The 24,774-nt window shown below is 47.7% G+C and overlaps 1 protein-coding gene across 5 annotated transcripts in view; it reads left to right on the top strand.

The window, feature by feature from the left end:
• Xpo6 (exportin 6) overlaps nucleotides 1-24,774 on the top strand; it is a 92,410-nt gene that overhangs the window by 50,249 nt on the left and 17,387 nt on the right. For 4 of the 5 annotated variants that reach the window (XM_005405146.1, XM_005405149.2, XM_013504863.1 and 1 more), the window contains 6 exons: nucleotides 4,937-5,045; nucleotides 6,823-6,915; nucleotides 8,136-8,205; nucleotides 14,287-14,446; nucleotides 18,721-18,813; nucleotides 24,194-24,338. In XM_005405146.1, coding sequence (XP_005405203.1) covers nucleotides 4,937-5,045; nucleotides 6,823-6,915; nucleotides 8,136-8,205; nucleotides 14,287-14,446; nucleotides 18,721-18,813; nucleotides 24,194-24,338 — 670 coding nt within the window. The remainder of the gene's footprint in view (nucleotides 1-4,936; nucleotides 5,046-6,822; nucleotides 6,916-8,135; nucleotides 8,206-14,286; nucleotides 14,447-18,720; nucleotides 18,814-24,193; nucleotides 24,339-24,774) is intronic. The other variant, XM_005405147.1, reaches the window with a different exon arrangement.

The raw sequence follows: 24,774 nt of genomic DNA, 5'->3' as shown, positions 1-24,774 counted from the left end.
TTCAGTTTCATTAAGGAGCTTTAAGAGTATTGGTGTTAGATCTTTCCTGAAGTTTTTGTAGAATTTAGCCGTGAATCTCTGTGGGCCTGGGCTTTTCTTGGTAGGATTTTTTTTTTAATTACTGTTTCAATTTCATTATCTGTTATTGGATTATTCAAGGTTTTTTAAATCTCTGGTTTCATTTTTGGTAATTTGTACATATCTGGGAATCTATTCATTTCTTCTGAATTCCAGTTCATTGGGCTTTTGAGGTGTCCTCCCAACAGCAGAGACCCCTCTACCCATTCTCCCCAGACTGTCCAAGCAAGGTGCGTCCTTGCTCCTGCTATAGATGCGCAATGCATCGGCACTGCGGTCTCTGTTGGAGTTAGGCTGTGGCACGAGGGTTCAGGGGACTGTTGGATTAAACGTCAGCGCTCGTTGAGTTGGATTGTTTCTTGTAAAGGGCAGGGCCTGTGTCCTTCCCAGCATACACTCTTTCTGGGGGGGGGGTGTCCTCCCTCTGCAGTGGTCTCCTGTGGTGGTTTCTCAGCCATTCACTTTGGGAGGGTCACATTGGAGTTCCTGACATTGCTGGCCGGGTCTGATACTTCTCCCTGGGTCTGCTGTCTTTGCAGTGTTACTTTCTCTCCGTAGGCACGTTCCTTGTCTAGATTCAGGTCCGTTAGTTGGTCTGCCTCTCTGCTGCCCTCTGCCAAGGGAACCAAATGTATAGGTGCCTTGGAGTGGGTGGATGGTCATGCTTTTGTGTTACAGGTGCAGGTCTGGTGCAGACCACTGCTTGTCCGCGGGCCTGCTTTCTCACACCCAGCTGTGAGGTTTAAGTAACGTAATTTTATTCTGTGTTCTCACAGTTCTGGTGGTAGAAGTCCCGGATAAAGGTGCCAGCGGTTTTACTTCCTGCTGCGTGCTCTTTTGTTGGTTTGCAGATGACTGCCTTCTCGCTGCATGCTCACACGGCCTTTCTTCTGTGCATGTGCACGGAAAAGAGCGCTGCTCCTGTCTCTTCCTCTTAGAAGGGCAGCAGTCGCATTGGATTACGGTCCTACCCTTATCACATCATTTGACCATTTTTACCTCTCTGTAGGTCTTGTCTCTAGTAGGAATAGTTCTTCAGCATGTAAGTTGGGGGTGAGGAGATGTCGGTGTAAAATCACTTTCTGTGTGGGGTGACAGGTCCCGAGAACGAGGTATGGTGGATGAAAAGAAAAATGAGAGACAAAGTTTTGGGATGAGGGGGCTGCAGCCTCGTTTACAATTTTCTTTAGCTTTTTGTTGGGATACACACCAAAAGCAGCAACAGGGCAGTGGGAGGAATCATTAACAGGATTAGCGAGGGCAACACAGTTTAATTATCCTGGGAACTGGACTTTGACTTGGCCAGCCATCATATCATCATTTCTCTGGACGTATCTCAGCAAAGCACTGTCCCAGCGGCTTTCCACAGGGACTAAGGTCCTGCTGTTAATCTACACTAGTGCTTTTGGTAGACTTCTTCCAGAAACAGTCATATGGCTTGGTCACGCTCAAAGTCCCACATAGGTAATACATTGAAAGGTAAACCATAGAATGTCCTTCTCCACAAGGAGGGACACAGTTCGTTTCCCAACTCTGGTCTTCTGGAGAACCTCACTGATGTTATCATGTCTTATAGTAATGGATAATCCTAACACCCGTGTCATCTTTTTTTTTTAATTTTCTTTTTCTTTGTCGTTTTGAGACAAGGTCTCACTATGCAGCAGCCCAGGCTGGTCTCGAACTCCCAACGATCCTCCTCCTGCCTCCACTTCCGGAGTGCTGGGATTACAGGCGTGCGCCACCACGCCCGCCCTGTGTCATTCTGAAGTTGCCATCTCTTGGTTGTTTTTCTTTTAAGAAATCCTCAATATTTGCGTGTTCTTTGTGTACCACATTATTTTTGAACCCCTTTACCTGTTTTTTTCTACTGGCCTTGGAATAAAGCATGTCTTCCATCTCCATCGTCACCTTATAGTCAAAGATGGATGCTGGATGGATGAGCAGCTGTCATACAGGTCACAGGAATGAGCAGTGGGTAAAGTTGGACAAAGAAGTTTGCCCAGAAGCCCCACCCAGTGACTTCTTTTAGTATTTCATGGGCTGTCGCTGTCTGCGAAGGAGGCTGGGAAGTGGCGCATGCCCACTACTACTTAGTAGTGGTGTTCTCCTCCTAAGGAAGAGAGAGAGAATGGGTATGGGCAGGCAGCTAAGGTCTCTGCTCTCTCCACGTACCCCTGACAAGCCCCACTTGCAAGAAACACTGCAAGAGCATTCGTCTGTGTGCTTTTAGCCTGACTCCTCGTCCGGTCTAAGTTTTTAAGTGGTACAGGTTTGCTTTTGGCTAGGGCTGCCAACTGTCACAGTAAGGATTTAGTTCAAAGTTAGGGTCATTCTGACATACAGAGTCCCTAAATCCCCTCGTAGCTCAGTAAGGCAATTTATAGATCACAGAATTTGTCCACCTTCTGGTCCACCTCTAGTCTGAAGTAATTTTCTTTCTGTGAGAATGTTTTGCTTAATTTATAGCATGAAGCTTTTGTAACTTTAGGAATTTATGTTATGAGCAAATGGCAAATACAGACTTCAGGCCTGAGTTGGTCCTGCCTTTCTGTAAAGTGCGCTGAAGTGTGATTTTTGACTCCAGCATGGTTTTCCCACAGATGTTGCTGCTGCTGTTAGTGATTTTCCCCAGCAGCATTCTTTCGCGGGCGCAGTGTAGGCCTGGGGTCTGTTACTGCTAAGTCATTTGCAAACGGGTTGGGTTGCCGTCAGGGATCTCTGTCTTTAGTTAGAAGATGAGCTGTTGTGCCTACCAGACTCTGAAGTGTGACCGTCCGGAAGGACTTGTGCACGTCCCAGAGTCTCATCGCCTGCCTTGTAACGAGCTCCCAGATGAAGTGGGTTTACAGTGGGTAGAGTACTAATTAGGGTTTGGCAGGAAAACGGAAACAGCAATTAATGATTGCAGCTGAAAGGTCACTGTAGGAAACAGGTTTTAGAGGGCTGGAAAAGCCAGAGAGTAACACTGAGGTAACTGGGATGTACCTAAGGGAAGCAACTCCATGCTGAGGCTAGGGTGCAAAGGAAGGAGGTGGGATTGTGAAAATCCCGGAGAGGAGAGGGGTGGGGCTCGCGGTGAGGGCTCAGCTCTCCGGAGAGCTGTTCCCTCAGCTGCCGCGGAGCACGGAGGGCCCGGGAGAGCTGGGACGTGTGCCTTGGAGGGGCAGGAATACCCACAGCAGGGCCGGTGCTGGGCCTGGAGTGAGGGTGGAAACTGGCACCGGGTGCGGTGGGGAAACGCTGACCAGAGAGCACGCCCCCCGGAGAAGGGAGCGCTCACCTCTCCTTGTCTCGGCTCCCTTCACCGTCCTTTTTGGCGGAGCCTCATGGGCTGAGGAAGAACGAGCTTTGTGCGGCCTCAGCCTCAGCCCCACAAAGCATGGCGAGTAAGCTGGCAGTGGAGGCTTGCTGGTCTGCCTGAGTGGTTTGCTTTGGGAGCCGCTGAGCTGGTCCTAGAAGCATTTCAGACAGGCAAGCATTTAGGTGACGTGGTTTGTTTTTGAAAAATGAAAGGTTTGTGGTTTGTTGAGCTGTGAGGTAGCAGGTGTTGCGTATAACTTGGTGACGTGGTGTGTTCTGAGGTAGGTTCTTATCAGTGTGGGAAGTAGTGAAGCCTTGGACTCAATATTTCTTTGACAAATTACTCTTCCATACCGACCAGAGGGTCAAGATTTCCTAGGCTTGTTCTATTTCTTTCTTTAGTTGCTAAGTCTTCTTCAAATTGACTAAAAACTGGGGTTTGGTGTTGGGTGGCAGAGGCACAAAACCCTCTGTGGTTTGTATGGTGGGGGAACATAGGATACTGAGTTAGGGAGCCCTGGATCCCTGACTGATTTTCTCATCGAGAAGTGTGGATGATGGTACCACTTACCTCTCCGGCTGTTAACAGTGTTGCGTTATTGATTTAATTGATACTTACATATAATGCCTATAATTCCCAGGGTACACACTAAGAAAATAAAAATGTGTGTGTGCTTAAAAAAAAATGACATACATTTAAAATGCTACACTAGAAAATGAACACAAAAGAAGGCAAACATAGAGGAACTGAGGAGCATGTGACATACAGAAAACAAATAACAACGTGGCAGAGATAAATCCTTCCTTGTCAGTAATTACATTAAATGAAATGGATTAAATTCTCCAGTTAAAAGGCAAAGGTTGCAGGATAGATTGTTTAAAACCATGATCCAATTGTGTGTTGTCTACAAGAGACTCACTTTAGATTCAGGCACAGGTAGATTGAAAGGGTGGAAAAATAAACTCAATGCAAACAACCAAAAGAGAGCTGGATTAGCAATACTAATATCAGACAGGGCCGGTGATACAGTTCAGTGGCATAGCGCCTGCCTGGCAAGCATGAAGTTGTGAGTTTGATTCTTGGTATCAGACAAAATAGACTTTGAAATAAAAATTGTTACCAGAGATAAAAACAGACATTATCTAATGGTAAAAGGACTCAGCCACCAAAAAATGTATGAGGCCCAGAATGTAGTTTAAATAAATCCCCCTGCTCCTGTTGTGTTCACACACATCCTTGCGGAATCATGCACTTAGCATTGGGGATTTAGGTGCTTCTTGCATGTGATTTTTCTAACCTGGCTGCTATTCCCTTCATAGTTCAGGAATCCTTTTCAAAATTCTAGACTATTTAAAAAAAAAAAATACAATAACCATGGTTAGTTTCCTGCAACTATGTCTGTAACTCTATTTTGTTTGTATTGTTCTTATGCTATTTTGTAAATGGATGTCTGTTTGTTAATATGTTTTCGTTTTATTTTTTAAAATAAAAAAAATAAAAAAATTCTAGACTCAAAGCTTCCTTTGGCATGATGTGGAATTTCTCTCTTCCGCGTAGGTACGAAGACGCCCTGGTCCTCTTGCTCACAGAGGTGTTGAATCGAATCCAGTTCAGATACAACCAGGCCCAGCTGGAGGAGTTGGACGACGAGACTCTGGATGACGATGTAAGCACCACAGCCTGACCAGCCCTTGGTCAGCGTCGCGAGGTGATGCGGGTCGGATCGGAGGCTTGGAGCCGCGACCCTGTGCTGGACATGTCTTCAACCACAGTAGTCTTAACCGCTTGAGCTGTACATTTAGAGTATTTTTTATGTCCTAGTGGACTGTTTTGTCTCACTGACCGAAAAAAAAGCATTTGTGTCTTTGTGGACTAAAAATCTAAGTAGAGAAACCAGATACGCAGGGAAGAGTGGGTTAGTAGATCTCTGTACCCTTCCCGCTCCTTCTCCGTGGCACCTTTCTGCCTCCGCGCTCTGCTCTGGGCAGCAGAGAACCTCTTGGTGGAAATAGTTGAGGAGGTATTTCAGTGCTGAGGCTACAATGAGAGGAAGTCTGTCCTGAGTATATTTTGTAAACTGATTTTTTTATGGTTCTCAGGATTGAACCCAGGACCTTCTCACTGAGCTACATCCCCAGTCTATCTTAAAAAATTTTTTTTTACGAGGCTGGATCCCAGTCACTAAGCTGCCCTGGGTGGGCCCCAGCTGGGCTCCCGCCGCAGCCTCCCAGAGCGCTGGGATTACCGCGTGCCGGCGCCTCCAGCGTAAGCTGTCGCTGAGTGCAGTTGACGCTGGTGCGCGCCCAGCATGAACCGCTTCACAGTTTACACCGAGCGCCGCTCCGGTGCTGCCCGGGCAGGTGTGAGTTCAGCAGTCTTGTACTGAATCCATTTGATAAGTTTGTTTTTCTATTTCCTGTTACCGTAAAAATTCACAAACGATGCAAGTTTTGGTCATCCTGTATTTAAATAAGTGGACCGGTAAGTGGTCAGTAAGGAAAGTGTTTGGAAGATCACAGCTCTAGGGCTCCTTTTCCTTAACCACTAGACCCTTCAAGATCTTCAAGTAACTGCTGCTGTTCCTGAAATGACCGTGACGTGGCAAGGTCAGGGTCGGAAGGACAGCCACGCTGGGTTATGGGGGCAGCATGCGCTTGGGCCCTGTTGTCCTGGATTTCAGTTGTGACAGCCTGGAGCTCAGAGGAGTTGGCGGTCTGAGTGTTGAGTTTCTCTGAGGGTTAATTCCCTCGCCTGCCCAAAGGGACCCAACGGCTCTGACAGTTAGAGGAGCCACCCGGTGAGGAAGGACTGCCGCACGCCGGGGACATCGTGTGGGTGCTTGGTGAACTGCAGCTTCACCTCTTATTAACTCTGATTTAGAGTGGTGCTTCTTAACCTTTAGTTTGGATAAGAATCTCTTACGTAGCTTGTTATGGTAGATGCTGATTGTGGCGGGCTGGGGCAGGGGCCGCAGAGCGCGCTGCTCCAGGCCCCCAGGGGTGCTGACGCTGCCAGTCGGTGGCCCACACCTGCAGTGTCACTGCTGCGATGAGATGTGTGTGCACGTACACGGTCACGGTAGTGGACCGTGTCAGATGGTGATCAGTGACTGATTCCTGTAGATGGACAGAGCAAAGGGCATGCAGACCGTTCACAGGTGCTTTTGACCTCTGTAAACCTGGGACCCATGGGGGGAAAAGTGAATTTTTTTATGTGAATTGTTTGCCTTCTAAGGAAATAGATTGTCATGAAATTAATTATTGAAGTAAACACCCAAGAGTTTCTGGCTTATCTTTTAAAAGTACCAAATAACCCAGTTCCATCATTTTCCATTTCTTGAGTCTTACGTCCAAGTGTGGACTGGAAGCTTAGGGGAAGCTGCAGGGAAGATGACAGGATGCTTCGGCCTGGGCGGGAGAGCTGATTTCTTTGTTTTCTCGCAGCAGCAGACAGAGTGGCAGCGGTACTTACGCCAGAGCTTGGAGGTCGTGGCCAGAGTGATGGAGCTCCTGCCTACGCACGCCTTCTCGACCCTGGTAACCTGCGCTTTGACGGGGATGGGGGCTCTCAGTCGCTTCCTGTACCTGTAGCATGGCTTTTTGTGCTTCTCTCTCACCACCCCTCTCTCCTTAGAAAAAAATTTTTTTAACAGAGAAGCATAATTCCCTTAACGGACCCTCAGCTCAAATTTAAGAAATATTAATGTTTTCACAAACTATTTTAAGTGAACTTTGGAAGCCTTGTTTAAAATATAATAAAATTGGATAAAATATGAAATTCTAAAAGCACCCTTTTACTTTGCATGTGCCTCTCTTAGGCACGTCTAAGGGGACACATACAAGTTTTCCCTCCCCTCTGGGTACCGGCAGCTGAACCCAGGGCCATCACACTGAGCTACGTCTCTAGCCTCTCTTAAAATTTTGTTTTGCTTTAAATTTTGAGACAGGTTCTTGCTAAGTTGTTCGGGCTGGCCTGAAACTTTTGATCTTCCTGCCTCAGCCTAGAGTGCTGGGATTAGAGGCATGTGCCTCCACCCCCACTTGAGTTTCCTTTTTATTTTAACAGTGAATGTAGCAACTTTATAAGGAAAGATCCAGCTCTGGTTCTGCAGTCCTATCTGCTTCATAGACATGGGAAACTGGCTTCCAAAGAGTTTGGCCCATCTTTTTACTTTATTATATGCTTTCCCCGGGCAAACCCGGCACTTCCTTTAAGGACAGAGCTTCCCTTGTACTTTTTTTTTTTTGGTTTTTTTGAGACAGGGTCTCATTATCCAGTTCAGGCTGGCCTTGAGCTCACTTTGTAGCCCAGGCTGGTCTTGAACTCAAAACAATCCTCCTGCCTCAGCCTCCCAAGTGCTGGGATTACAGACATGTGCCACCAGCCTTTCTCTTATACTTGAAGGAAGATATGGGCCCATCTCACAGCTGTGGAAAGTATAGACTACTTGGTGACCTGGTAGTTTCTTTTAGGAATATAAGTCATACCTTAGTATCTTTTGCTTTGCTTTAAAAAAATCAAACTGATATGCTTTTTTTTTTCTATTCTGTATTGTAATTGGTAGTTTCAGCTGTAGAAATTTTTGGCAGGGGACACTGAAGAGGAATCACTTTTTCTTAGCTGCTTGTAAAGATTTTTGGAGAAAAAATTTTAATTCTGCCTTTCTCCCCATAGGTACTTAGTTCTAATGTTAAAATGCCATTAAAACTGGCATTTGTGATTTATTTTTTTTTAAACTTTGTTTCTTTGTTTTCAGTTCCCTGTTCTCCAGGACAATTTAGAAGTTTATTTGGGATTACAGCAGTTTGTAGTTACTTCAGGCTCAGGTAAACTCATTTTTATGTTCTATTAACCAAATATTTTTTTAAAAAAATCAGACTGAGAGTTAATTCCTGCCAACTTTGCTGTCATAATGTGATTTTTCCAATGCAATCTCCCTCTTCCCAATCTCTCTCCACTTTTTTTTTTTTTTTTGAGACAAGTTCTCACTATGTCATTCGGGCTGGCCTTAAACTCACTATGTAGCCCAGGCTGGCCTCTAACTCACGGCAATCCTCTTGTCTCAGGCTTTCAGAGTGTTGGGATTGCCGGTGTATCCCACCATGCCCAGATTTTCCAGTTTTAAACGGAGCAGTTTTTTAAAAACTCATAATTAAAGTAGTTAAGGAGGTAAAACATGAAGTTACGACATTGTGTTCCAAAGAAGTATTTGCAGAAGAAGTTAGTCTGGACCAAAGAGGTGAGGTTTACTAAAAACACTAGACTGTTTCCTTCTGCCCTTTAAAAAGCAGATCTGCTGGAAGGGACTGACTTGGGCTTTCCTGTGATGTGCTCCGTCTCTGGCTTACAGGGTCAGGACAGGGGAGCAACCGCAGAGCAGCTGGAACTTGGCCCCCTGCCTCTCCCACTGCGAAAGGCCTTTGGCTGGAAAGGCTTTTGGCCACTGTTGGCTCTTTCGTCTGCTTGGGGTTTAGGGCCAGCATTTTTTGTTATTTTGGTAGTTATAATAGCCTCCTTTATATGGCGCTCACTGTATGCCAGGCAGTGTGTTATTACTGTGTTATTAATTAGCTTCCTGGAGGTGCGCTATTACTAGTTACTCTCTTCCGGAAGGGGACAGTGATGTTCCGAAACGTCCACTTAGCCCAGATCACATAGCTGTTGGTCCCCGCAATGGTAGAATGTTGAGAGTGATACAGATAAGTTGTAACTGCTGTTCATTTTTGCTAGCTCAGAACACAGGGGTCTTAAAGTTCCGCATGTTCTCCCTGCCCCGACGTTCCTCCGTGCCCTTTTGGTTTTTCAGGAGTTACACCAGGCCTGGCCGGCAGCCCCTCTGCTGGGTCAGGGCTGTTTCAGCTTGGCACCGAGCTGCGTAGAGTGTAGCTCCGTTTTCGGCCGGCTTGTTATTCATGGCAGGGCCTCCGCGGGAGGCTCTGTCTGAGGCTGCCCTTCTCGGGCTCCTACACTTGATCTTAGCCAAAAGGCCGAGAAGCGATCCTTCTCGGGCTCCTGACGGCTTATTTCCATGACTGTATTAGCCTCTAAATACTCCAGTGGGCCCCAGGAGATTGATGGGACCTGGCATGCCCACGTCTAGGCTCGGGCTCTGTGGACAGGGTAAGCACAGTTTACAGAGAAATCTAAAAGGCAGTTTTCAAAACAGACATGCCTGTAAGAGAAGTTACCAACACTAATAAAAGTCATCTGACTCTGTACAGATGCTACAGATGTTTCCACAGTGCATGCTTTGGAATAGTCATGTCCAGTAGTCTCTCCCTCTGGGCCGTTACTCAGATTAGAATGTACTGTCACCCTAAAGACTTGATTGTTTTTTTTTTTTAAAGCCTGTCATGGCAGCAGATACCTGTAATCCCAGCACACTGGAAGGTTGAGGCAGAGAGAGCCTGCCTTTGATCCCAACCTGGGAACTCAGTGTGAGACTTCGTCGCAAGTAAAAAAGGACTGAAACCAAAGCACCCCCCACTCCAGCTAACAGCAAAACAAACAAAAAGGGCTGGGGATGTATCTCAGTGCAGAGGCCCTGGCTTCGGTCCTGGCCCGGCACTAAGGGGAAAAAAGTGGAGCTTGAAATCACCTCTTATGTTTCCTACTTAGTGTTGTAGTTTTTTTTTTTTTTAAACATTAAATTGAGTCTGTTTTTAGATAAAATTTTGCATTAAGTTTGAAGCTTTTTTCTGAGCCAGCTGATACTTCAGAGGTCTCTCTCTCTCAGAAGGGTGATCTGATTTATTTCCCCCGAAGTCAAGCATCATATTCTCATACTCAGGGAAGCACATTTACTGGCAGTTTCACAGAGCCCTTGACGCCTCCAGATCGTGTGCAGGTCTCATCCTCACTGCTGACCCTTGGTGCACACTCTGGTGGCCAAACATCTCGTGCCAGAGAGACACATACTTTCCATTTCAGAACGAGCTTTCTTCCCCATCACAAAGCATTCCTTCATGCCTTAGTGGCTCAGAGGCCAAGTTTCCAGTGCAGAGGCTGTTAAAACGTAGGAATTATGGAATAGTTTGTTCCCTGGTTCCCATGGCCATTTGCCCCCTCCTTGCTGAATTGGCCAACCTTACTGCCTCTTAGCAGGAATCCTGTTTCCTTTTCTTGTGCTAGATTGTGGTCCCCTCCTTTCATTTGTATTCTAGACCTACTAGACCTGCTTTAGTTCTCGCGTCTCCTCTGTTACCCTTGTAGGTGGGAGCCGGCTGCAGTTCTCCTCCTGTAGTGTGTCATCATTTATGATAATTGGGTGTACATTTTGACCAGCAGTAAAACTACAGGGTTGTTACCAAGCTCAGAAGCACCTATCCCTCTTATCTTGAAATTTTGTAGAGCGTTCAGATTCAGAAGATTTGGTGCGGTTACTGTTTCCTCTGCTGCCACTAATCTTGCAGCCACTTCCTCAGAAAAGCCCAGACGAGACCTGTAGTGTCCATGTTGCGCACCAGTTGTTCAGAGCCTTTGGCGCCCCCCGCAGGTCAGCTCTTGCTTGCACTGTCTTGATGGTGTTGGAGGGTAAGGAAGCTTTTCCCCTCAGAGCCTCCATGTATTTGGCCTCCGCTGCCCTCACTGAGGTCTCCCCCTGTGCTTTGTAACCCCTTTAACTTTTCTGCTTAGCCCTGCCAGCTTTCTTGCCCACAGGATTGTTTTAGTTACAATGTTTAAGATTTTTAGACTTCTGTCCTTTGTTCTGCTTGGATTCACGTATAATTTATTCATTGTCTCAGAGTAGAAAGCCTCAAGCTAGCTTTCGTACTTCTGCCTTCTGCCCTCACCTGCCCAGGCAGGGGTTTGGCAGAGAGCTTTCCTTTGCGTATTTTAGAGCACATTTACGGAAGATGGGATATTTTCAAAGTCTCTCCAAACCTGTACATAGCAACATTTTCATCTGAAAAGTTCTACTTTATAGATGTGCTGTGCTTTGGGGGGAAGTCTAAGCCTTAGCTAAAGAGAAGGAAATGTCAGTAGAGACACACACACACACACACACACACACACACACACACACACACACACACACACCACCGCCCACCGCCCCTCCCCCCCATTTAGTTGATGCCTTGTGTGATTCCAACACACATACACACACACACTCCCTCCCCCGTTCAGTTGGTGCCTTGTGTGATTCCGTGGCGGGCGAAGTGGAAGGTTTCTAGGTTGGAGGGAACAGGAAGCAGGGAGCGTTCGATGGGGCCCCTCCTGCCTGTGTGTCTGCCTTTCAGACAGAACAGGAACGAGCCATCCGCAGCGTTGATTGACTGGGCCTTGCCGTGGCCCACGTGTGCTGAGCTGCCCTGTGTGGGATCACGGCTTAGCTCGTTCAGAAGGGGTCAGAGAGCAGTAGTTTCACATGGTCCCCGCCAACAGGTGAAAACACACAGCGCTTCGGAGTTGTTTTCCTGCCTAGCTGCTGAGCTTCGCTGACAAATGAGGAGAGGTTAGAGGGGTGATCAGGGTGGAAGCATTCGCAGATGGAGGTTAATGGGAGATGGAGGGACCGGGACTATGTTTAAGCCCAGAGGGGTTTAGAGTAAGTCCCGTCTGCCTCCGCTCGTCTGTTGGCAGGCTTTGTCTTGTTTTGTGTCTGCTCTCGAGGCTGGCCCAGGGACAGTGAGGAATGACAGGGAGACATATCTTCCCTGTGTTTTTGACCATGTAGTGTGAAGATGGAGGTGTCTCTCAAGAGACACTGCGCTCCCTGGGGTGAGGTGTTCCAGAGGAGACTGACGGGCCAGGGGTGGCGGGGAGATGCTAGGCAGGGGGAAGGGGCAGGGCTTTGTCAGGCGAAGGTTTAAGCTGCCCCGTAACCGGCTACTGAGGACCACGCTCAGGTGGAGACTGGACGTAAGGCAGAGTGTTGGTTTAGTTTTTAAAGGAAGCAGAGTATTTCCTTCGTATACCTAAAACTAAGTCTTTCCCTTGTGTACCTAAACTAATGACGCCTGGTTCAGGACGTTAAGTCCAGTTAGTAAGGTGAGGACCAGCGACCAGCAGAGATCTGATCGGCGTGAAGGTGGGCGTGAGGGAGACGGCTCCTAAAGCTGTCAGGAACCTTCCCAAGTTGCTCTTTGAAGCACAGGCTGGCCCCGCCTGTTTCGGGCCGATACTACCCGTATGTTCGCTTTCAGAAATTGACCTTGGGAGTTGGTTACACGGTTGTAATCCTGAAAATCCCGTCGCCCTTCAGATTGTGTGCCATCGTGGTGCTTTAGTTGAACTGGGGGATGAGGGCCATCTCTTGGCCCTGACGAGAGCGTGTTGCTTACGAGAAAACATGACCAAAAATACCTGTCGGTTCTGTTTGTCATCTGGGCTGCCTTGCTGTGGCTGGAGGAGCGGCCTGGCTCTCCTTCGCCACCACTCACAGGCTTCTCAGGGTGGCTGCAGCCCGGCCTCTGCTTAACTGCACCGACACTGCTGTCCCTGTGGAGGCGGGGGAGGCGATTTGGGGCAGGGTTGGCTCTCTCCTCGTAGGCCTTTCCTCAGGTTGCTCCTTGTTTTGTTCGCTTTTTCTTGGAATGTGAACCCCTGTGACAGTACCCTGGCCAAGGCGTTCCCCTTGTCAGGCCCCCGTTTTCCTTGGTGCCGTCACGGTACTGTCGCTGGCCTTACTGCTTGGAAGTTGGCGTGGGGTCTGAGGCATCTGGCCCGTGCTTCATCTGCCACTTGCCCTGTGGGGTTCACCCTTGCTGGGCTCCTGTCCAGAGATGCTGCTTTCCTGTATTCACCTTGAAGCACTAAAAGGGACTGTTTCAGAAGATCACGCTCCTGGGGACGCCCTGACCTGCTCTAGTTGGCCATCTGTTCTATTGTATTGAAATTGCTCACACATTTATGCTCACTCACTGTGTACCAGGTGTCCTGCTGGCGACGGGGCCTAGTCCGTCCCGGGGGATTTCAGAGTGCCCGAGGAGCAGGCTTGTCCATGGTTGTGGAGCCCCGGGGAGGAGGGCTGGAGACGGCGGGTGTTAAGGGCTGAAGTGGCCGAGGGAGGGAGCAGATTTGAAGAGTGCTAAGGCAGTGGTGGGACTGTAAGTGCCTAGAGCTCGGCGGTGGCGGGTGGTGCTTTCAGACCTTCTGAGGAGGTAAGGCGCACCTGTCGGGCTCAGAGGTCTCCGGCTGGACATTGGTAAGGAAAGGGATCCGGAGGCCAAGGAAGTGAGGACTGAATTAAAGATGTTTTGGTCTGTCATCTTAGCCTCCTTGCTAGGTTTGAATAGATGCTAAAAATGAAGAAAGTTTAAGGCCTTAGAAAGTCACTAGCTCTGTATAGTTTACAGTGTGACTGTAATGTCTTATAGTTCATAGGGTTTTTAGTGCCTGCGATTTAGCCCTTGAAACAGTGAACGAGGAGCACCACCTTCCCCACCCGCACCCTCGAGGTGAGGTCTGAAAGGGTTCAGTGGGGCACAGAGCTGCGTGCAGCAGGGACTGTGTCTCTGAACCGCAGTCGTCACCTTTTACCCTACGCTGTGCCACCCGGGAGCCCAGGGTGCAATGGGATGCACCCCTGCTCTAGCAGGGCCAGCAGGCTGCTGGTCAGAGATCTAGGCTAGACTACCAGCTGTGTCCTGGAAATAGGACCGTGTCGGACAGGTGCCCTGGGGGCACTGTGTGTGTAAAATTGGGATGTCAGTACCTTCTGAGAATCCAGACGATTCAGCTCAGGGGCTCCTCTGGCTGGCTGACTCGTCCTCCCAGGCCCGGGGGCACATGTGGGCATAGCTGTGGGTGGAGGCTGGCCCGTTTGACTTGGTACTGAGAAGCACCCTGTGCCTTCCTTTGTTTGGAGAGGAAGCAGGATGCCCTGCACGTCCTGTCGGGATGAGCTGCTACCTGCAGTCACAGAAGTGTGTTCTGTGAGAAACTGGCTGGCTGTTGTATTCCAGGGCACAGGCTGAACATCACTGCGGAGAATGACTGCCGGCGCTTGCACTGCTCCCTGAGAGACTTGAGCTCCCTGCTGCAGGCCGTGGGCCGCCTCGCCGAGTACTTCATCGGAGATGTGTTTGCCGCAAGGTTCAATGATGCCTTCACGGTCGTGGAGAGGTAGGCCGGCTGTCACGCTATGGATCCGTTCCTTCGGAGCTCAGCTTCATCTCCTTGTTAGCGGAGCTGCACGTTATTGCCAGCTCTGCCACGTCCAAGCTAACATGGACGGGATGGCTGTTAACCTCTCTGAACTTCAGGTCCTTCGTCTGTTGCATGGAGTGGAAGTCATTTCTTGTAGGTTTACTGTGGGAGTTACAGGTGAGGTACTCAGCACAGTACTAGCACATCACAAAACTGAATAGATCCAAGTGTTACTTCATTCATGATCTTGTCTTGTAGGTAGACAGTATTGGTCTTGGGAGAAATGAGGTGAAGTCTGCCTGTATTTTTTTTTCCTCTTAGGGTAAAGCAGCATTAAGAAAGCCCTACGATAGGGACACAACGTCACTAGCCAAGTAGCCAGCCAAGTGCCAGAAGTGTGGGGGCTTTTGTGGTTTGCCCAGCCCCATTAGGGTGCTGAGGAGGTGAATCGGGCAGCCTCCAGGCCTGGGTTGAGAGCGGTTCCAGCCTTTCCCCACCAGGCTCCTTTCAGGACTTTCCCTTGGCTCCTTCAGACGAAGTGTGGCCCGGCACATCTGCAGTGCCCCTGTTGGGGAACATCTGCTCTCCCAGGCTCCCTCCTCCTCCGCGGTACCCTGGAGTCAGACGTAAGTGATTGGAGATTGAGCTCATTTCAAGGTAGTTGGTAAACCGGTTCGCTGTGGGTCCAACTTGAAGCTCAGACACCTGATACCGTCATTGGCACGGTGGCCTTTTCCCCGGCGACACAGGGAGACTGAGCCTCGGGAGTGCACTTACATGCCTTCCAGAGTTTCCTTTACCTGTCACGCGTTAGCTTAAAAGCAGAGATAACTACGTTTTTTTTTTTTGGTGGGGTTGGAGATTGAACCCAGGGCCTTACTTGCTGTGCAAGTGCTCTACCACCAAGCTGCCTCTCCACCTAAGAATTTTTAATCCCTTAACAGGCAAAATTAGTAATGAAAACCACATCGAATAGTAAGAAATTTGCAAAAGTGTTTTTGCATTTTTTTCTTCCTTCATTTCCTACTTTGGGAGACCAGTCCTGGGCATTTTACTGTTGAGCGACGTTGTGGCTCAGAGCCGAGAAGCACACGCGGAGCTCGCGTGGTTTGTGACGAGGAGTCTGTGGGTTTTACCTGGTTTCCTGAGTTCAAGTGCCAGGCTCATTGCAAACTACAGAATTTCTGTTTTGAGAGCCTGGTTTTCCTCTTCGACTCACAGGAGGCGTGTTTGTGCTGAGGTTAGTGTAGGAGGGATAGGGCACATCTTTCTGATTGAAATGTGTAAGGTGTCCATTTTTTGAATGTACTGGTCACGGTATATAGATCTGTCAGTCATCTCAGCCGGAGCTCCCAAGTCACTGTTTTCTAAGTCCGTAGATATACATGCTTCTGTGCTGCTTTGGTCAGCAAGTGCGGTAATTTGCCTGCGATTTTTTTTTTTTTTTTCTTCTTCCTTTTTGAGACAGGGTCTCAGTTGTTTTTTTCTTTTTTTTTTTTTTCTTGCCGGTACCGGTAATCAAACTCATGACCTTGAGCTAAATTCCCAGCCCCGAGACAGGGTCTCGCTTTGCAATTCAGACTGGCCTTGAGCTCACTTTGTAGCCCAGGCTGCCCTTGAACTTGGAACAATCCTCCTGCCTCAGCCACCCAAGTGCTGCGATTACAGGCATGTGCCACCATGCCCAGCCCCTGCCTGCTTTTAGACTGAGGTATGAGAAAAGTCTCTTTGTTTGGCTACATGGTCTTACTTGCCAGTGTGCTTAGCAAGATTTTCATTTCATTTACAGATTATGAAGAACAAACCTAAAGTTAAGACTGCCAGACATAGATGTATGAAGAGACAGAGTTAGCTGTTCATATTCTAGTGTGGAAGGACTTAAAGAGTGAGGCGCTGGGTGATGTTACGGTGCTTACTGAGAGCTACTGTTTTGATTCCTAGTTATCACCAGCACGGTCTAGCCAAATTAAGAACATGGCTCCTTTCCCTCACCTCTGTGACTCGCCCCAAGTGCCTCTTTCTGACCGTTCTGCACTGAGTGGTGTTGGTTTTCTACTTGGAATAAAGCTCCTCTTTCCCGGTGTCCAAGAAGAGCATTTCCCAGAGTAGAGACCGTCACTCCTGGGTGCTTCTCAGAGAGGCAGATTTCCAGACCCCACTTCGCACCTGCAGAATCTACCTGTGGCCAGGCCCCGGCAGCCTGCGTTTGCTGCGTTCCCAGTGGATTGGCCTGCTTCCAGGTTTCCATGTGGGCTGGGCCCCGAAGCCAGATTCCTCTTCACTCAGAGAGGTTGCCTTTCCCAAGGAGAGAGGCATTTCCCATTTCCTAATGGAACTAGTTACCATGTGTAATGTTCCTTTGTGTATCTTGCTCCTGAAAGAATGGTATGTGGCCTTTAAAATTCCCCACTTTTGTTTCAGAAACATTCTTCCTCCCTTCTTTCTCTTCCTACACGTGACTGTAAACATTTTCAGATTCTCAGAAAAGCTGAGAGAATTGTACAGGCGAAACACATACCTACCACCTAGATTTGGCAGTACACATTTTGCTGTATTTTTTTGTATTAAATATCAATTCATCTGAAACATTGCCTTTTAAAAATGATTTTAATGATACCATGACATATACATACCTGTAAGCCCAGCCTCTCCCAGAGTAGAGGCAGGAGGATGATAAGTTCAGGGCCAGCCCAAACAAACAACTTGGTGAGACCTTGTTTCAGAGATGCAAGGCTAGGGGTGTGGCTCAGTGTGAGGCCCTGAGTTCAATCCCCAACATCCCCAGTCAAAGTCAAGTTAGTTTTTCCGTGGGTTTTTGTTTTTATTTTTGCAGTACTTGGGATCCAGCCGAGGGCCTCATGCATGCTAGGCAAGTGTTCTAACACTGAGCTACTGCATCTGGCCCATGTTCGTTTTGGAATATTTTTGTTTGCTTGTTTTAGTTTTTTGAGACAAGGTCTCACAGTGTAGTCCAGGTTGGACTTGAAGTCAGGGTCATCCTGCCTTAGCTTCCTGAGTGCCTTCCTATGTAGGATTACAGGTGAGGGCTGCCATGCTCAGCTCCAAGTTGATTTTAACCTTACAAAGATTTTGTCAGCCTAAGGATAAACTATCAAAAGGAAAGCTTTACTTTATAAAAAGTAATTTTTAAATTCTCACATAGAAAGGTCCTATAGCCAGGTCTATGTGCCCACCTGTAGTCCCAGCACTTAGGAGGCTGAGGCAGGAGGATCACTGCAAGTTCAAGGCCAGCTTGTGCTGCATAGTGAAAGAAAGTTATTATATATTCCTTGTAGACAATTTGGAAATAAGAATATGAGGTGGAGGGAGATTACTTATATCACGTGCTCCACCAACCTCTAAAGCAAATGAGGCCAATAGCATATTTCGATAAAAATTCTTCTAGCATTTTTTTCTGTTAACAGATACACTTTCTCTTTCTCTCTCTGTCTTTTTTTTTTTTTTTTTAAAGACAGTGGATTGCTCTGTATAGTCCAAGCTGGCTTTGAACTTCGCTTCTCCTGCCTTGACCTCCCAAGTACAGGGATTACAGATGTGTGCCACCATGCCCAGCTAAGACATTTTAAAAACAAAAATCAGTATACTATATAGTAGTTATGGCCTTTTCATATTTCATGTCTTGAATATTTGTTCTGAAGTATTTTAAGCATAATTTTTTGAATACATTATATTACATTCTTTGACATTTATAATGTTTAAAAAGTTTTTTGTTTTTTTTTTTGGAACTAGGGCCTTACTGTGTAGTTCAGGCTGACCTTGACCTCTTTATGCAGCCCAGGCTGGCCTCAAACTCACCATGATCCTCCTGCCTCAGCCTTCCAGATGCTAGGATTATAGGCGTGCACCACCACACCTAGCCCCAATACTTTTAAAACTTTTGACAGTGTAAATAAAGCTTTAGTAAGTGTCAATATATATAAATCTTTGTTATATATGAGTTGTGTATAAATCTTCATATTATTTTCTTAGAATAAAATTGAAGGGTTGTTTTTGTATAGTGAGTCCCTGACTGATGAATGAGTTCCGTTCCGGGAGACTTGTTTGTAAGTCAGGTTCATTTGTGAACTGGCAAAGCGAGTCTTACACAGTACACGCATGAACGTTTGCGGCTCGAAAGATCGTAAGTCAGGGATTTAGTGCATGGCGAAGGGAGACTCTGTCAGTGTTGGTACCTCGTCATTGGAGCCACTAAGCTGAATGTTCTTTCTCCCCTGCTTCTTTGCCCATAGGTTGGTCAAAGTCACTCTGTACGGATCTCAGATAAAACTGTACAACATTGAAACTGCCGTGCCGTCGGTGCTGAAACCCGACCTCATTGATGTGTAAGTGGCTTCTCGGCAGAGTCCGTGTCCCCCATTCCACGGGATTTTATGAGAAGGAGACAGCAGCTGTTGCCACGAACGGGAGGAATCCCTTCACCTCTGACCTGGGAAGAGAGATTGTTGGGCGGTATCTTGGGGCCGGGGTGCTGCTGTAAGGGGACTGGTGAGGGGAGTGGAGCCGGCAGAGCAGGCACCCGGGAGGGAGGAAGCGAGCGGCCTGAGGAAGTCGCGTGGTTGGGACGTGGCGAGTGCTCTGTGATGGAAGGGAGTGAGGCAGAAACACCTTAATGCCGTGAGTCTCACCCCGTATGTGGCCGTTCTCTGGGCCTGCAGCTGTGGAGAAAAGCTCAGGTGCAAGATGTCTCCGACACCCTGCTGGGACTGGGAGGGGCTTTCTTCCCACGGTTAAGCGGGCATCCGAAACCGGTTGGATGTCCTCAAGCTCAGTTCAGTTCTGACACTGCCTGGAGACGGCATCAGATCCCACAGGTTGAGGACCCAGTCCCCCGGGATTGTCCCTGCCACCCCCGTCCAGGGCCAGATGCAGGCCCCGGCTCGCTGTCCTGTGTTCTGACTGCCTGGCTGTGCGCTGGGCTCCCACAGCCTTCTCCCCGAGTTTAATTTGCTAGAGGGCTCGCAGCTCTCGCGAGACACACTTGCTGGTTTATTACCAAGGGTGTTGTGCAGGGTACTTCTGAACATCGGGTGAGAAGATGGATAGGGCAGATGTGAGGGGCAGGGTATGGAACTCCCACGCCTTTGCAGGCGGGCATCCTGCACGCACCCCATGTGTTCAGTTACCCAGAAGTGCCTCCAGCCCGCTGCTCCGAAGCTCTTGGAGGGACCAACAGAAAAGGTCCTTGGTTCGTATTTTAAAACAAAAAATAACCTTATTAAAGCTCTAGTCACTTAGCACATTATAAGGAATTACAGGAACGAACCATGAGCCAGGCCCTGTATCAGAAGAATTCTTGGGAACACTCTTCTTGAGAGACTCTGACTTCGGTAGGATGGCGTAAAGCTTAAGCATTTGTGTATTATCATTGTTATTATTGCTATTTTAAAATATGCAGCGCTTCACCAATTCGGGTGTCGTCCTTGCACAGGGGCCATGCTCCTCTTCTCTACATTGTTCCAGTTTTAGTATAGTGCTGCTGAAGGGAGCACAAGTATTTGCGTGTTATGCAAGAACCTCAGGTTATGTTGAAGCAAGACATCTAGGAACCGGACTGCACTTTGAGAAGCGTGGACATAGGAAGTACAGAGCCATGTGGGAGGGGTGGAGCGGTGGGGACTGGGAGACAGGCTCTTATTCCAGAGATTACATCGCCCAGCCGCTTGCTGTTGCCGGGCCTGGTGGTGCACCCCTGTAATCCCAGCGCTTGGGAGGCTGAGGCAGGAGGATCGTTGTGAGTTCAAGGCCAGCCTGGGCTACATGGTGAGTTCAAGGCCAGCCTGGACTAGATAGCGAGACTCTGTCTCAAAAAACAAAACAACAAACAGAAAGCTTACTTTAGACCAGAGCCAGGATTAGCAGACACAGCCTGGGCCAAACCAAGTGTTCCCGTGAGCTGAGCAGAGGTTACTGGTTTTATGGATAAGAAAGGAGAAACAAAAAGATTGTTCCAAAGTTATTTCCCCTATAAAGCATATTCAAGGAAACAATGCTCTGGAAATAACTGGTTAACGTGAGGGTTCTTCAGATTACTTTCTTTGGGTCAGGATTAAGGCAGAGGGAACCACATTACCATGCTGTTTGGTAATGCCCTGTTAGGGAAACTTGGCTGTTACCTCTCATCCTGAATTTTAGGGCCCTCAGGTAAGCAGCTTCATTTCTGTGGCGTGCCGGCTTGCGTAACACCATTGTGGTTTTTAGCCTGGTCTCTGGGGCTACTGCAGGAGCTCTACCAAGACAGCAGCCGTCTATGATCAAATTTTATTGAAAGCAGCCAGGCCCGTGCATTTACATATCGTCTCCGGCTGTCCTTACCCTACAGCAGCAAAGTTGAATAGTTGTGACAGAGAGTGTATGGCCTACAAAGTCTTCAAAAAAAGGTGGCTTTTGTAGAAAAAGTCAAGCCTGGCGTGGTTACGCACTTGTAATCTCAGCACTCTGGGAGGCTGAGGCAGGAGCCTTAAAAGTTCAAGCCCAGCTTGGGCAGTTTAGTGAGGCCTTGTCTTAAAAAGAGGGGAGTGGGGCTGAGGACTAGCTCAGTGAGAAGCCCGTGGGTTCATTTCCCAGTACCACCCCCCCTGTAGTCTACTGATCGTGTATTGAAGCTTTTTCCTGACACTAGGGCTTGAACCCAGGACCTTTATGCAGGCTGCCTCCGCCTCACCCCACCCTCCTCCCCTTTTTGTGAGACAGCGTCTTGATAAATTGCCCAGACTGGGCTTGAACTAACAGTCTTCCTGCTTCAGCCCTCTGGAGTGTGGGACTTCCAGGCAGGTGCTGCCATGCCCGGCCCTAGAGCGTTCTAAGTAAATGATGGAAAGAGTCCTATTTACCGTGGTTTTAAACTTTTAAAAATACTGCTTTCCCCTCTGAGCATTGCAGAAAGCTGTGAGGCGTCTTAGATGCCGCTTTGCTTGTGGATGCAGCAACTTTCGCGTTCCAGGAACTTTGAGAGCCTCTAACCTTAGCCCTGAGGCGCTGTTTGCGTTAGACTACAGCTGTTAGATCCCGGGATTGACTTGATGTTCTTCCTCCTCAGTTTGTAACTGATGACTTCTGAATATAAAATACAAAATAATTGCCTGTGCACTATGAATGTAGGATGCTTGGTGCCTCTTTTGTTTTTAAAAAGTCCAAATCTATGGACTGTGAGAAAAAGTGTAGAATAAGTGCTCTCCTGTCTTTAGCCTAAAGTCATCAGTATTTTTGTTTTTTATGCTTGCTTTCTGTACACATGCACCTTTCTATAATTTATTTAACTGAACCATTTGAAAATAAATTACAGACATATCAGTTCATACGTAAATTTAATACCATCATCAACACTTTACTGGATAGAATACTGTAGTCAAATATACAGCATATATGCAGATTTTCCCCAGTTGTTTCAGGAATGTCTTTTATATATATTTTTTGGGTCTAAGCTCTAACTAATCGTGAGCTACCTACTAAATCTATCTTGTATAATCCAGGACGTTCCCCCAGTTGTGCTCCCCAGACATGTGCGTGCATTTCAGAAAGAGGCTTTTGGAGATTCAGACCTAAATTTTTTAAAAACGACTCTCTTGTAGTCTGGAGTTGGCTAGTTTCCACTCTTGATTTAGGGGCTAAACATTTTTGACAAGACTCCCACAGATGCATGGTGTCCCTCTCCTCTTGCCTCTTGTCAGGAGGCCCTTAATTTGCCCTGTGATTGTTGATGCTAAGTTTGATTTTAAAGTGAAGTCTGCCTGTGCACGTATCCTAGCTCTGTCCGCTGACTGGAACCCGGAGCAGTGACCTTGCAGGAGCTGCACTACCCAGGTCGTGGTTCCAGCAGTACTTTATTAGAAGAAGCCAGAGCTCTTTGGAGAGAGGTTCAAGTCTAGCTGAGGGAGCTTCTGGGGAGTCTCGCTGAGTTAGAAGTGAGCGGGTCTGTTACAGGCCCGTGAACATTTTGATGAGCTGTGTATGTGTGTTGAAAACTTCACATCTGTTCAGCAGTGATCAAACTAAAATACTTTGATTTGTTGATGAACTCCTAAAATAGGGAGTCGGATTAGAAGACTTTGGAAGGGCAGAAATCTAACTTGATGAAAAGTTATTTGGGGCTTTCCTGTGAAATGTGTGTGTGAAGGGGCTCAGAAAAGGGCACAGGTGACAGTGCCGTCTCCCCTCCTCCCTGCGTAATGGGAACCTCGCATGCTGGTCCCCTCCGCGTGGTAAAGAGTTCCTTTTAGTGGTGCGTCTGTACTCACTTTGTATGGTCTGCAACAGCAGCGGGGCATCTTTAGGAACAGTATCATATATAAGCAGTATGCTCGGATCACATTCAGGATGTGTACAGAAGAAAGTTAGGGAAACTGGAAACTCCTGCATTGGTGCGCACTTTAGGCATAGCACTTTCGATACATTTCATAAAGGTGTTTAATGGAGCGGAATTAAGGTTTTCAAACGTGTAAACAAAGAAAAAAATTGAATTGTAGTTCATTTGGTTACTTGGGAGGCTGAGGCAGGAGGATCGTCTCTAGTTTGAGACCAACCTGAGCTACAAAGTGAGCTCAAGGCCAGCCTAAACTGCATAGCGAGACCCTGCCTCAAAGAGACCCAGAAAGGGCCAGGGATATAGCTCAGCGCACAAGCACCTGCCTGGCAAGTGCAAGGTCCTGAGTTCGATTCTTGGTACCAAAAAAAAAAAAAAGAGACACCCCCCGAAAAAAAACCAAAAAAGATTGTTAAAAAAAAGTGACCAAGTACTTGAAGAATGTCAGGGACCTGTGAAAAGGACACTTATGGACTAGATAATCAAGAAAAAATCAGGGAATAATGGGCTTTGCCATATTGACTAGTAGGAATCCTTACATCCATATTGATTTTTAAAAAAGCTACAGGAGGGGCGGGGACACTCTTCTTAGAGAAGAACGCCAGCAACAAACAGGAGAGGACAGACAGGATTGTCATACAAATGACCGCTTTGCAACCCTAGTGTGTGATGATTTAGACCAAGATCCCCAGCGGCATCAAAACCACGGGAACAGTATATTGTCATCCCATGTAGCCCGCCACAGATTAGTTAGTAATTGCTGCAGAAAGGAGAGAAAGTACCTTGGGCATATGCCAGACTCTGGTGCTTTGAAGCTCTTAGACAACTCCCTTACCTTAAGATTTGTTGTTTTTCCTCCTTGGTGAATTGTAAACTTTTTTGAAGTCTATTGCTTGTGTGATGGAGTACAACTTTTGCAGAAAGCAGATACCGTCTTTGCCGCTTGAGTTATCTCTAGCCAGATGCATGGTGTGATGGAAGCTTAAACTTCAGACTCTTACATCAAGGCTTTATTCACAAAGCTGTAATATCTGGTACTTGTCTTCATCTTGGCTGCAACTATGGGTATTAAGTTTTTAATAATTCTAAGACCAACACATTATCATTCAAATTTGTTGGTTCTCTCTTTGTAATTTGCCATCCTCTCAGATGAACTCAGGTGTCTCACAGAAAAATTAGGACCCGACAGACATTTTCACCCACTGCTATCTGTGTTCTAGACTGGCCATTTGCACATGCTGGATATTTGAATTTTCAGGCCTTTGGGCGAGTAGGCAGGTGGATTTTAGGCTGTCACCATGTCCCAGAACGTCCAGCGCAGTGGGTCGAATTCTTGTCCTGTGGCGAGTTCGTGCTACCAAATGCTCACCGACCCCCGGCTCACGAGGTCTCCCCCTCCGCAGGCACGCGCAGTCCCTGGCCGCGCTCCAGGCCTACTCCCACTGGCTGGCGCAGTACTGCAGCGAAGCGCACCGGCAGAACACGCAGCAGTTCGTGACGCTCGTCTCCACCACCATGGACGCAGTCACGCCTCTCATCAGTACCAAGGTCTGGCAACAGTGCGGGCTCCACCTTCTGTCTCACGGTCTCTCTGTCCTGCCCACATCGCTGTGTACCATGAAATCAAACTGTCTCACAAAGTTAGCCCTTAATTCTCACCGCTGAGATACAGCATTGTCGTCTACGTGCAAATACGACTTTTTAGTTCTCCGAGTCCCACAGGAGTACATGCTCACTGTAAGGAGGTGAAACATCGTTGAGGGCTACAGACTAAAAAGTTAGTGGTCTTTAATCCTTTCCTCTGAAACACTCTCCTTCTCTGGGAAGCGCGGCACTGCTGGGTTGTGTAGTCTTTTAGACTTTCTCATACATCAGTGGAAGTTTGTAGCTAACTAGCGGTAATAGCTGCTTCTGCCTAGTACTGTGCACTGTTTCTGTCATAACAGTGTAGCAGCTTCCGTGATTTCTCTTGCCCAGTGCTGTT

This window comes from Chinchilla lanigera, unplaced genomic scaffold (assembly GCF_000276665.1).
Source record: "Chinchilla lanigera isolate Chin_1 unplaced genomic scaffold, ChiLan1.0 scaffold00092, whole genome shotgun sequence".
In the NCBI taxonomy this organism is placed as follows: Eukaryota; Metazoa; Chordata; class Mammalia; order Rodentia; family Chinchillidae; genus Chinchilla; species Chinchilla lanigera.
This window is presented reverse-complemented; position numbering and strand designations above follow the sequence as displayed.